At 41.0% G+C, this 12,990-nt stretch overlaps 1 protein-coding gene across 6 annotated transcripts in view; it reads left to right on the top strand.

The window, feature by feature from the left end:
* Positions 1-12,990, top strand: part of TGFBR3 (transforming growth factor beta receptor 3) — a 200,072-nt gene that overhangs the window by 123,904 nt on the left and 63,178 nt on the right. For all 6 annotated transcript variants that reach the window (XM_060090115.1, XM_060090110.1, XM_060090112.1 and 3 more), the window contains exon 4: positions 620-757. In XM_060090115.1, the coding sequence (XP_059946098.1) occupies positions 620-757 (138 nt within the window). The remainder of the gene's footprint in view (positions 1-619; positions 758-12,990) is intronic.

Below are 12,990 nucleotides of genomic sequence, written 5' to 3'. Positions count from 1 at the left end.
CAGTTTTTATTCTGTGTGTTCTCTATGCTTGATTTCTTTGGAAAATCCCTTCGAGCTAATAGCTGGGATGATGAAAGCACTGGCAGCTCCCCTTGGCAGCCCCTTTCCCTTAGCTTTCGGCACTTTTCTTTGGCAGAACTCACTTAACTTTATAGAGAGAGGTTGGAGTTTACCTGGAAGAGAACAAAGTCATTTCTTTGGTGATCCAGAGGGATGACATGCCCCCAGGTGATTGATTCTGTACTCCAATTTTGAACTTGGTCATTTGACTTGAAGGATAGGTAGTCCTGAGGGAAGGTAACCTTTATTTTGCCTTTGCCAACTTTGAAAAAAAAAAGTGTTCTGTTTATTTGTATTCTGCCATTACTAGGAGCTGATTCATGTTTTGGTTGAGATTAGTGTGGGTTGAACCACACGATATAGCTATTTTTTTGTAGTTAAAAAATGATCAAATATTGGCAGTATCATCTAGTTCAACCTAATATATCTAATCCACAGAATATGAACTAGCTTATAGCTTGTTTCTGTTAATGGTGAGCTGTGAAAAAGAATTCCAGATTCTGTGCTAAGTGATTTTAATGGAAAGCCAGTGCTAAGACTTCTCTTTGTTTCTTCCTAGGTCACTCTGCACCTGAATCCCATCTCCTCAGTCTACATTCACCACAAGCCTGTCGTGTTCCTGCTCAACTCCCCACAGCCCCTGGTTTGGCATCTGAAGACAGAGAGACTTGCAATTGGCGTCTCCAGACTTTTCTTGGTAAGTGTTTGAAACCCTCCCAAAGTGATCCTTAGCATAAGGATATAATGACCCTAAAATTTTGCAAGGCTTTTTAAAAGGCTTATTTCATCGAAATAATACCAGAGTCCACAGTGTATTAAATTTGGATTTTGCTGTTAGTGATATTTGGATGGCATCGATAAGCATTCACAGTAAACAAATACCATTCACACGCCCTCTTCTGTGGATGGAGAGTCCGGTCTCTCTTGCACGATAGAGCAGGATCTGCAGTCATATTTTGTGTGGCCTGAGCTTTGGTCTCAGCTCTGAGACAGCCTCCCCCACCTCCCCATAGTACCAGGAGCAATGTAAATATCGTAAGTAGCCATTAGGTGTGTGGTCTCTGACCGCAAAATAAATATGCACAAACCCATTTTATTTGTGTGTAACACAGGCCTAATTTCTGATATGAGGATCTGTTTGTTGAGAAAGTAACACAGTGAGCTCCAAAATGAAAACATTTGTATTTTATAAAAGAGCTGGAACCCAGCTCTTGTGGAAGGATCCAAATATTACCTACTATTTGTAAATCATGTCCTTTTGAGTTTGCCAGAACATTCAAGTTTGCTAGTTGTGGAGAAATTGATGGGTTGTTTGGATAGAATATTTGGGGTATGATATCATGTCTGATGATGAGCAACACTGCACTTCACAGTGATAACTCACATTGTCTATTGCTAGAGCTATGTGCTGATGTCCTAAACTGCAGAGCCTTGGACTCTTAAACCTCTCTTGCCTACAAGCAATCAAAACAAGAAGAGGCCTCAGTTAATAGTCTTCATCTTGCACAATGAATACATTTTGCCTAATTAATGATTCTTAATTCAGTTCTGTAGTTTCTTGTCACTTGTATTTGAAGAGTACTTTTAACTCAGAGGTCCCCATTGAATAAGGTAAGAATCCATAGTCAATACAGTTAAAAAGTAGATAAATAAATGAGTAAAAAGGAGAGAAGGGAAAGCTCCTCTTTATAGAAGAATACCAATCAACTGATACAGAAGGAATGATGGAGTTAGAAAATCATGAATTGGTAACCATCACAGTAAAAGTTGATTAGGCAAGAGTCATCAACAGATACTAGATCTAGTGGTGGTGGAGGGAGTTTGAGGAACAGTATATTTACATGGTCTTAAATTAGTTATTATTCTAGCCAAAAATGCATATAATCTGAGTCTAATCATAAGGAAACACTGGAGAAAACTAAATTGGGTGACATTCAATAAAATAACTTGGCCCGTACTCTGCAAAAATGTTAGCCATGAAAGACAAAGAAAGACTGGGGAGCCAGTCCAGATTGAAGGAGGCTAAAAAGACACATGTGATCCCTGGGTAGGGAGTGGCACCCTTGCTATAAAGGACATTATAGGGACAATAGGAGAAATTGGAATTGAGCCTATAGATTAAAGTATTATATCAATGTTATATTTCATAGATTTAATAATTGTACTTTTCTTGTATAAGAGAATATCCTTCTTAGGAAACATAATACACTTAAGCATTAAGGGTTAAAGGGCCAAATAATTCAGAAAAAAAGATTAATGTGTAGATAGAATAATAAAGCAAATATGACAAGGTGTTGAAAACTGGGGAATCTAGTTAAAGAGTGTACATGAATCTTTGTACTATATTTGCAACTTTGTAAATGTGAATTATTTTCAAAATAAAACTTTTTTAAACTCAAAAGTACATTTACAAGATAAGAGTTACTAATAACTTAAATTATAGCCTTTTCTGAGAATTGAAACTCTCATTACTTCTAAATTTGAAAGTCTAAAAGTCAGAATTAGTTATTACTATTATCAGCACATTTATTTAGCACTTAGTACATTCCAGGTATTGCATAATTGCTCTAATACTTTATCTTATTTAATTCTCATAATAACTCTGTGATGATTTACTCCATTTTACAGATGCATTCACAGATGAGGAACTAAGATTTAGAGAGGTTAAGTAGTGACCCAAATCACTTGGCTAATTACTGGCAGAGTTGAGACTCAAACCCATATAGGACTTAACTCTACAAGCTCTTATGCTAAACTGGCTCCCTTCATACTTATAAGCATTGTCAGTCTCCTGTAATTAAAGGTATTTGTGATAGTAAGACTAAGGGCTATGATTATAAAGTCATATGCTCATTTAGCCCTTATTGTGCAGAGCTGCACCGTCCAATACTGTAGGTACTAGCTGTGTGTAGCTATTTAAATTTAAATTAACTAAAATCAGAGGACTTCCCTGGTGGTCCAGTGGGTAAGACTCCACACTCCCAATACAGGGGGCCCGGGTTACATTCCTGGTCGGGGAACTAGATCCCACATGCATGCCACAACTAAGAGTCCCCATGCCGCAACTAAAGATCCTGCGTGCTGCCACTAAACATGCTGCAACGAAGATCCCGTGTGCCGCAACTGAGACCCAGCGCAGCCTAAATAAATAAATATTAAAAAATTTTTTTAATTAACTAAAATCAGAAATACAATTTCTTAAGCACACTAGCCATTTCAGGAGCTCGATAGCTATGAGAGGCTAGTGGCTACCACATTGGGCAGGTTATAGAGAGGTTATGAGCAAAGGCTTTGCCTACCCTGGTTTGAATCCAGGCAGAACGTGGGAAAAGTATTTAATTTCTCTAAGCCTGACTTTCCTCAGTTGTAATATGGGAATGATAATAGTCTCTACATCATGAGGTTGTTTTCTTGATTAAGTGAGATTACATGTAAAACGTTTAGTATGGAACCTGGCACTGATAATTTCATAAACATTACCTACCAGTTTTTGTTGCTATTTATTATTAGTCATAGTAAAGAACACTTGGGAAGGATGTTGAATTTACATTTCTAATTATGAAATGTCTAGCTTGGCCGGCCCCAGATTGAAAGGAGTTCCCATTTCTCTGGGCTGTAGGTCCAGATGAAAAGTGTGGACCGCATATATCATAGTTGTACTGATCACTTTCTGGATTCTTTCTTCAAACTGCCTCTCTGTGACTTTTAAGGGAAAGTATCTTACTCCTAGTTATTATTTATTTGCTTTAATTTTGTTTAATATCTGTAAGAACTGCTTCTTGGCCATCAGCTTAAGATGTACTAATAATGAACCACAGGAGACGGTTTTAGTAAACAGTTGAACATCGACCCTACTTGGAGTTTATCCCATGTAAGGAGATTGTAGATCAAGTGATAAATCCCAAATTACCAACACAAGGGAGGCAGCACTGGGAGAAGTCAAGGATTTAAACTGTGGGACACATGAGCTCTGCCTTGCTGTCCAGCAGGCCTTCTTTAGGGAACATGGTTTTCTCTATCTGCGCATTTCCTCATGGCCTGGAAGAGATGGTGGAGCATCTGTTGTTCATTCAGGTTCTCAGATAGTTAGACGACGAGTGATACAAGTTCTCTCAGAAGCTGGGCAGCTCTCCCTAACAGAGACTGTGCTGAAAGAAAGAAGGCAAGGCAAGCTCTTCCCTTGCTCTCTGTAACCTGAAATTAATGACTTGACAGCCATTGCAGCAGAGGGATCTGGATAGAAAATCAGTGGTGTGTTTCATTTATCCATTTATTGTAGTTAAGAGTTGAAGGTTAGGGATAAGATAACTAAATTATTTTACATAAAGTGTTTCATCCAAACACTTTGGAAGGCCCATGGAATCTTTGGAAACTGAGGCTTAGCCATTTCCATCAGTGTCTTTTCCAACGTTACCTGGAGAGCTTAAGGGAGCTGAGGAGAGAGGGTGGGTCCCTTGACTCTCAGTCGAAGATGTGTATGTCCTTGCTTACTCCTTTATATATCGCTGAAGGATTTGCATTACTGTCGTAAAGCTGTCTTTACTTTCTGTGTAGAGTTACAATACTTTAACAGTTATTTAAAAAATTAAAAAAAATTTTTTGGCTGTGCCACGCAGCTTATGGGATCTTAGTTCCCCAACCAGGGATTGAACCCACACCCTCAGCAGTGAAAGCACGGAGTCTTAACCACTGGACCGCCAGGGAATTCCCATCAGTTATTATAATTATTTTTAAGTAGGGTTGTGAGAAAAGTTCAAGTAATGGCATCTACTCATCTATCATGGTGAACCTTTTAAGTTGTCATGTCTGCATTATTATAACTGCCCAATTTAAAAAAGGAAACCTTTCATAATTAGTTAGCAGGACCTTGTGTTACTCAAAATGTCTCAGCCACTCACGAGGGTGACTGAAAACATATTTTAATACCGTCTAAAAAAGGTATCTGTTTTCTACTGTCAAATCTTTTTAGTCCTTCTCTTGATTCCACAGTGCAGGCAAGAGGGAGTGTGTCATGTAGGGAGAAAGTGGGATTGAGTTTCCTCTGCAAGTGCAGTTCTTTATCTGGTTGTTCTGGTTACCCAGGAAATGGGAATGGATGAGAGTGGTTATCTCAGGCTGAGTGTGAAGTAGTAGATCTTTGAGTATGTCACACACACACACATATAGACAGGCGCGTGCACGCGCAATGGAGTTCTCACAGCCTCATAGGTTTTCTTTTGCAGGGTGTAGGGATAGCCCAGAGAAAATTGGGTAGGTTAGAGTTATGCTTCAGAGCAATCAGAAATAAAAATAATCCTACTCTCTCAGTCTGTCATGTTGAAACTACAAGTAAAACTCTCTTAGAAGGATCATCTAAGCTTATTTTTATTTATGCAATTATTTCTGCATCAAAGAAGAAGTATGGTAGCTCAACTGTGTAATAGATGTCTGAACTTTTAACTTGAGGTTGCTAAAAAAAGATTGGGAAGAGCCACAGTACCAGATTGTCTTTAAAAACATGCTACAATTTGAATAGACATTTCTCCAAAGAGAAAACACAAATGGCCAATAAACACATGAAAAGATGCTCAAAATCATTAGTCATTAGGAAAATGCAAATTTAAAACCACAGTGAGAATCCACTTCACACCCATTAGATGGCTATAATAAAAAAGGCAGATAAGAACAAGTGGTGTTGGGGATATGGGGGAATTGGAACTCTCATACATTGCTGGTGGGAAGGTAAAATGGTGCTTTGGAAAACATATGTCCATAGAAAAACTCATCCACAAATGTTCATAACAGCATTATTCATAATAATAAAAAAGTGCAAACAACCTAAATGTCCATCAACTGATGAATGGATAAAAAAGTGGTATATCCATACAATAGAGTATTATTTGGCCATTAAAAGGAATGAAGTACTGATACATACCGAACATGGACGGACCTTGAAAACATAAATAAAAGAAGCCAGATGCAAAAGGCCACATAGTGTATGATTCCATTTGTATGAAATATCCAAAACAGGCAAATCCATAGAGATGGAAAGTAGATCAGTAGTTGGCAAAGGATAGTGGGAGGGGAAGATGGGGAATGACTACTAACGGTATGAATTTTCTTTGGGTCGGGGCGGGGGGCGTGATAAAAATTTTGTGAAATTAGGTAGTGGTGATTATTGCCACAATTGTGAATACACTAAAAACACTGAATTGTACAGTTTAAAAGGAGGAATATTATGATGTCTCAATAAAGTGAATTATAAGGATGAATTATAATATATAATCATGTTTATGTAGTTTATATAATAGAATTATAATAAGGTTGAATTATATCTCAATAAAGCTGTTAGAAAAAAAACTTGCTGCAGCATTCTTTTCAAAAGTGATGTTGTAAAATCAGTGAACCAAACTTTAAAATTATTTTACTTGGGCTTCCCTGGTGGCGCAGTGGTTGAGAGTCCGCCTGCCGATGCAGGGGACCACGGGTTCGTGCCCCGGTCCGGGAGGATCCCACAAGCCGCAGAGTGGCTGGGCCCGTGAGCCATGGCCACTGGGCCTGCGCGTCTGGAGCCTGTGCTGCACAACGGGAGAGGCCACAACAGTGAGAGGCCCGCGTATCGCAAACAAAACAAAACAAAACAAAAAAAATCATTTTACTTTATTCCTTGATTTTTATTAAAAAAAAATCTTGCTTTATTTGTATTACAAACCTAAGCACTCTCTCCTAAAAGGTCTACAGACTTAGAACCCTGGGACAAGCAGAAATTCTCTAGATGAGACCCTAATGCCTGGCTTCTAATAACATGAAATGTCTAATCCAGGGGCCTTTGCAGCCCTTTGACATCAGGCTTGTTGCTTTGCATGCTCGTGAGGGGAAAAATGTATTTTAAGGTAAGGAAAGTCTCAAGAAATAAGCAGCAAATTTTTCCAATCTCATTCACTGTTAGGATTACAGTACTATGATTTATTTTTCCCAGCCATTTATCAGTAAAATCAGGAAAGAAATGCCTGTAAATGTGTGTGTGTTTGAATGAAGGTGGGGAGTTGAAGGGGATATTGGTCTTCGAGGTAGAGTTTCCAATATTTGAGGCATATTTATACTAAAAAGTTATTCATTGTTTATCTGAAACTCAGATTTAACTGGGTGTCCTGATTTTATCTGGCAGTTCTACCTAGAGGTAACTCAGATTTTTGTTTCTAGTTAACACTCTGGCCTGGGTGTCAGGAGGCCCAATTATTAGTCTTTGGTTCTGCCACTAACCAGTTATATACATCAATCACCGGACAAAATCACTTAACTACCCAAGCCTCAGTTTCCTCATCTCTAAAGTGAGGAGGTGGTACTAGTCAGTCTCTGAAGTTCCTCCCAGCTTTCAAACTCTCATTCTTTGATAGTACAACTGCTACATATTACATCCCAGTTTAACTGGAAACAGAAAATGGTAATCTGAACATTGCCTCTTCAGCAAATCCAAGTAAATATCAGAGCAGGGCAATTGAAATAAATGAGAGAAACCAAACTCTATGCTCTTGGCTTTGGATTAAAAACAAATAAAAATTTAACCCTAATGAAAAATGTAAATTAATACCAGGAACATGCTTAATATTTAAAACCTTACTTTGTGTTTTTGAGTGGGGTGGGTGGGTGAAGAAGCTGAGGTTGCCAAAATCGGTTTATTCCTTTCACTTAAACTTGGGGGGGAAAGGTCCAAATATGTTGGGGCTCTGCCACCAAACCACAGGCAGTTCTCTGGTCTGCACTGCAGTTTGGATGACTAACAAGGCTCAGTGAAAAACAAGTGCTATTTGTTTTCCTGTGCCCAGTATTTAACTGGAAATCAGAAGGCGAAATTTCCAATCAGTTGTTAAATAGCCCCAGATGTGTGCTTAGCGCTGCTCTAGGAAGGGACATGCACAGCCTGTACCACAGCGCATGTCCAGAAATTCCTTTTCTGAATCCAAGTGAATTGTAACTGGACACTGAGCATCCAAAAATGCCCTCTGAATAACTCAGACATTCAAGTTTGCTTGTGGAGGAGGGAACTTTTGAAAATTTTCTGTATTTTCTACTGTGTTGCATTTAAAAACCTGGAAATGATTTTTTTTTTTTCTTTTCGAACTTCCTCCTTTCTCTCGTTTGGCAGTTCTCCCCATGTTTAGAAAAACATGACATCAGCATACCTGGTATGACGGTTTCTGTATCTGCTTGTTCATCCATCCAACACCCAGTTTTCAGTGCCTGCTGGGAACTGTGCTAAGTGTGGAGGCTCCAGAGGGAAATGGGGTGGATTGCCCTGCCCTCAAGGAGCTTCCTGTGGTGTGGGAGGGATGGTTAGGAGACTGGGAAGTACCACCATTGGATCCTGAAAACTGGAGCAAACAAGAATCCTCTTATTCCAAGTGCAATTAAGGCAGCTCCTTCTGTGAGGCTGACCGGGGAGCAACATGTGGTAGAGGGTTCGGGGTTGCAGACCCAAGCACGGCCTTTTGCTCAACCAGAAATGTCACCCCTATATATAGGAGTCTGAATATACCATTTTGGATTTTCCAGTGAGGTCTTTCCCCAAACAAATTCTCTCTTAAAGGCAGATTAAATAACTAAATGTTTCAAGATTGGTTCTTCCTTTTTCTTTTTTAAAAATATCTCTTGTGGAATGACTCACTGTGTCCTGTGGGATATTCCAAGTGGTTGTGTACCAGGCATTTTTGTCCCAGAGGCTGCTTATCTCTTGGTTTTGTGGCTTGTCCATAAGAGCCTTAATTATAAGGGGCTTGATCCTCTCATGAACTAGGGTCGGTCAACTACTATATTTCCTAGGAGTGAGTTTCTGGCCCTTTTGTGGTGAGAGAGCTCTTCCTAAATGTCACTGAGGTAATTAGAGCGTTGGAAAGAGTCCAGTTTGGGCTGGTAATCCTGGTCCAGAAAGAGTTTTTGAAAGACTTCCTAGGATTTATCCTAACTCGTTATATTAAAGCTGATGAATGTTGTCAGTGAGTGTCCCCTTGGCCTTAGGAGGTTTGCCTGGGTGTATTCTTCCTGATCAAGACATCCTGTCCTGAAGGTTTCACGCAAGCATGGACTTTTCCTGCCTCTGCTGGACTCGCTTTGTCATGGCTCTGTGGCGGAAGGTTGATGTTTTTTTGTGTAGAGTCCCATGCTGCCCTTTAAGGCTTTACTGTTAAAGGCTGATCTGGTAATCTGATGAATCTGCCCTTCCCAAGCATTGGGCAATTGTATCAAATGTTACGTCTCTAGTGCCCTTGATTAATGTGGTGGACAGCCTCCAGAGAGCTGTTTGGTAGAAAAAGCAAATGTTTTGTTAAGGGAAATTGCAGAATATTTTTTTCATGTCATGGGATGGGGGAAATCTGTCTCCTGGAAAATTCTAGTGAGGCTGACTTGCAAGCTCATTGGTGTTGCCTTGGTTTTCTCATAAATTGAAGACAGTGAGGCCCTTGGTAAGCATCCCCCACAGGTAGTTGACATTCCCTGTCTCTGGAAAGGACTGCAGGATGACCTGACTCCTTCCTAGGGAGAGTCATTGGGTTTATTTGAGGCAATCCAGTTCTGGCATTTCAGGCCTCCGTCATCCAGCTCTCTGGCTTGGAAGCAGATTTCTTCAGGGGAGGAAGAAGCCCCTTTAGTCTTCCTTATTTCTTTGTCCAGAGTGGAATTTATATCTCAGGTTCTGCCTTTGCCCTTGATCCTTATACCCTGTCCGCAGATGGCCTAGGATCTTTGTTGCAAACTTTTAATGCCCCTGGGCCAAGGAGTCATCACTGGTTTGCCTCCTTCTGCCTTGTCCTTTTTGGGTGGTGAATGACATAGCTGTGATACTAGGAAGCAGGTTGTATCTGGAAGTCAGAGGCTTATTCATCTGCCATCTCTGGCAAAAGCCCACAGTGGCCACTGCCCATTTGATCTCTAATTTTCGTAACAAGCCTATGAAGTAAGTACTCTTATTATCCTCATTTTAAGATGAGGAAACTGACACAATGAAAGGTTGAGTTAACTTGTGGATGGTCACACAGTGAGTGGTGGCTGTAACCTGTGTAAAGTGCTTAGAATAGTGCCTGGCACAAAGTAAGTGCTCAATAAATATTAGCAAAAAAAATAATAAAACATCCTTTTTTTTTAAATGATGGGGATTAGTAGTTTGGGCTAGACTCCCCCTACTTTCTCCCTTTACATCACATATCCCAGATTTTGACACTGGGATTGAATGAAGTTATACTTTGAATGGGAGTAATAGGTGAGGCAGGGATATTAGATATTTTTTAATAGATTTATTATTTATTTTTGGCTACATTGGGTCTTCATTGCTGCGTGTGGGCTTTCTCTAGTTGCGGCAAGTGGGGGCTACCCTCTGTTGTGGTGCACTGGCTTCTCATTGCAGTGGCTTCTCTTCTTGCAGAGCACAGGCTCTAGACGTGCGGGCTTCAGCATTTGCAGCATGCGGGCTCAGTAGTTGTGGCTCACGGGCTCTAGGGCGCAGGCTCAGTACTTGTGGCACACAGGCTTAGTTGCTCTGCGTCAGGTGGGATCTTCCCAGACCAGGGATCTAACCCGTGTCCCCTGCATTGGCAGGTGGATTCTTAACCACTGTGCCACCAGGGAAGTCCAGGATATTAGATTTTAATTGCCCACTGTCATCTGGTCCAGGGCTCTCCTTTGCAGAGGAAGATACCTAGGATAAATGATTTTCCCCAAGACCTAGATGTGGGAGATGGTCCTGACCACATCTGACTGTACATAACAACAATATTCCTAGACACCATGTGAAGCTTCTGAAATAGTGCTACAGTTGCTTTACCAATAGCTGGAAGTGAGCTATAGTGGCTGCTGCCTTAAAAGTAGCAAAGCATTCTAAAAGTGATTAAACCCCCCAAGTGTTTTGAGCCCCTCTTTCCCTGTTTCTTTTCCCCCTTTGCTTGGAGCCCTTGCCATTATCCCTCAGTCACAGATAGTGCAAGGAAGGTAGTTGGGTGACCCTTCTGAGGGACGTCATTCGGGTAAGGATTTAAAAACTGCTTCTTGGCTGCTTCCCCAGCAATATTGTGTCCCTGGGCTCCTCTGGTTGTCCTGTCTCTGGATCAGCTCCACCAGGATGCCCTGCTTTAATATCTGCATCTGTTTTTAGCCCTCTGGGAATCATTTCTTCATTGCTGTTAAACGTGTTCAGTTCAGCCTTCTGGCTTTGGCATAGGAGATCACCGTAGTTGTCTTCAGAGACTGTGAAATGTAGACTGGAAAATGGGGGTGGGCACAAATACACGGCCTGCCTTTGGTTGAAAGCTAAGCTTAGGAAAGTTCAAGAGGGCTCCAAACAGTTGTTTTGGGTTGGAGGCCCCACCTTCATCTTGCCCCCCAAGGAAATGTCCTTTAGAACCCTTTCCCCCCAAAGTGTTCTTAGATCTGTGGTTTCTGGGCCAGAATATGCAGCTCCATTTCTCTTGGGGCCTATATCAGCCATTCACAGAAGCTGTCAGTCAGGGGTTATCCAGAAAAAGGGGACCAGCTGTGGGTATATATGGGGAGAGGTTTATTGCAGGAAATCAGTTTATGACACTGTTGGGACAGGCAAGGTAAGTCAGAAACCTGTAGGGCCAGTAGTCAGGGAGGGCAGCCAGAACTCTCCGGCAGAAGCCAAAGCTGCTGTCTACAGGTGGGATTTCTTCTTCCTCGGGGAAGCCTCAGCTCTGCTCGTAAGGCCTTTCAGCCGATTGATCAGGCCCACACAGATTATCTAAGATAATCTCCCTTACTTAGAGCCACCTGATTGTGGACTTTAATTATATCTACAAAATACTTTCACAGCAACAACTAGATTAGTGTTTGATTGGATAATTGGAGACTATAGCCAAGCCAAATTGACATATAAAACTGAACGTCACAGAAGCATTTATATTTAAAATTTTTACAGCCTGATGTTCTCGTCATGCTATATCTACTATAGTCTCTATTCGATCATTTTCAGATTCTCTGGCAGTTTTTCTTGCTGTTGTTGTTTAGCAGATCTCTCTTCTTCCAGCCAAACAATTTTTTGCTCCCATAACAGTCACTACGATTTTCTGTCTGCCCCTTCCATTCCCTTTCTCCTCCACTTTGACCAGCATAGCTTCTCCAGCTTCTGGGGAAGGTGGCAGGGAGAGAGAGAAGGAAACAACCTGACGGGGAGACTGTGCAAGAGGTAGAGAAGGCACAACCCCCTGCTCTGCCTTACTGCTTTCCCCTGTCACTCTTGTAAAAGCCTGGGTTTGTAATGCATACTTTTTGGAGTCCTGCAGACGCAGTTTGAATGTGCACTCATTCCTTGCTAAAATTATGTAATCTGGGGCTTTACCTAACCTCTCAGAAGAAACTCTGACCACAGTTTCTTCAGTTGTCAGATGTGAGGATTCAGAATCTATGAAACATGCACTAAATAATCAGTAAGCACCTGTGTGACTTTCTCTCCCAGTGTTCTATTAATCCAGGGTCCAGGGGGCTCCTGTCTACCCTACTCTACTGATTTCTTGAGCTTAGTAGCAACTACTTCATGGAGGTGGAGTAGAAAGAGCTCTCGAGTGAGAAACGAGGTGTTTGGTTCTGTTGTCAATCCTGCTTTTTACAAACTCTGTGCCTCAGGCAGATTCTTTAGCTTCTTTGAGCCTCAATTTCCTTGTCTGCAAAATTGAACTTAGATTGTCAGTCTTCATGAAGAGGAACTCTGTAAAGAGAATTCTAGGTACCTATTTGGAGCCAACTGTTTGTAAAATTCAGTTTGTGCCCTTGAACCTGGGTGGGCAGATTGGATGTAACTTAAAAGAAAAATAGAAGAAAGAATCCTTCTTGGTGAGGGATTTCCCAGAAGCACACTTGGAGGGCCACAATAGATTGAGGATCATGGCAAGTACTGGTAATGATGCCAACATTTTATTGTTTTTTCCTGAAAAACACCCTTTAGAT

This window comes from Mesoplodon densirostris, chromosome 2 (genome assembly GCF_025265405.1).
Source record: "Mesoplodon densirostris isolate mMesDen1 chromosome 2, mMesDen1 primary haplotype, whole genome shotgun sequence".
NCBI lineage: Eukaryota > Metazoa > Chordata > Mammalia > Artiodactyla > Ziphiidae > Mesoplodon > Mesoplodon densirostris.
Note: the sequence above shows the minus strand (reverse complement) of the source record. Positions and strands in the feature narration are given on the sequence as shown.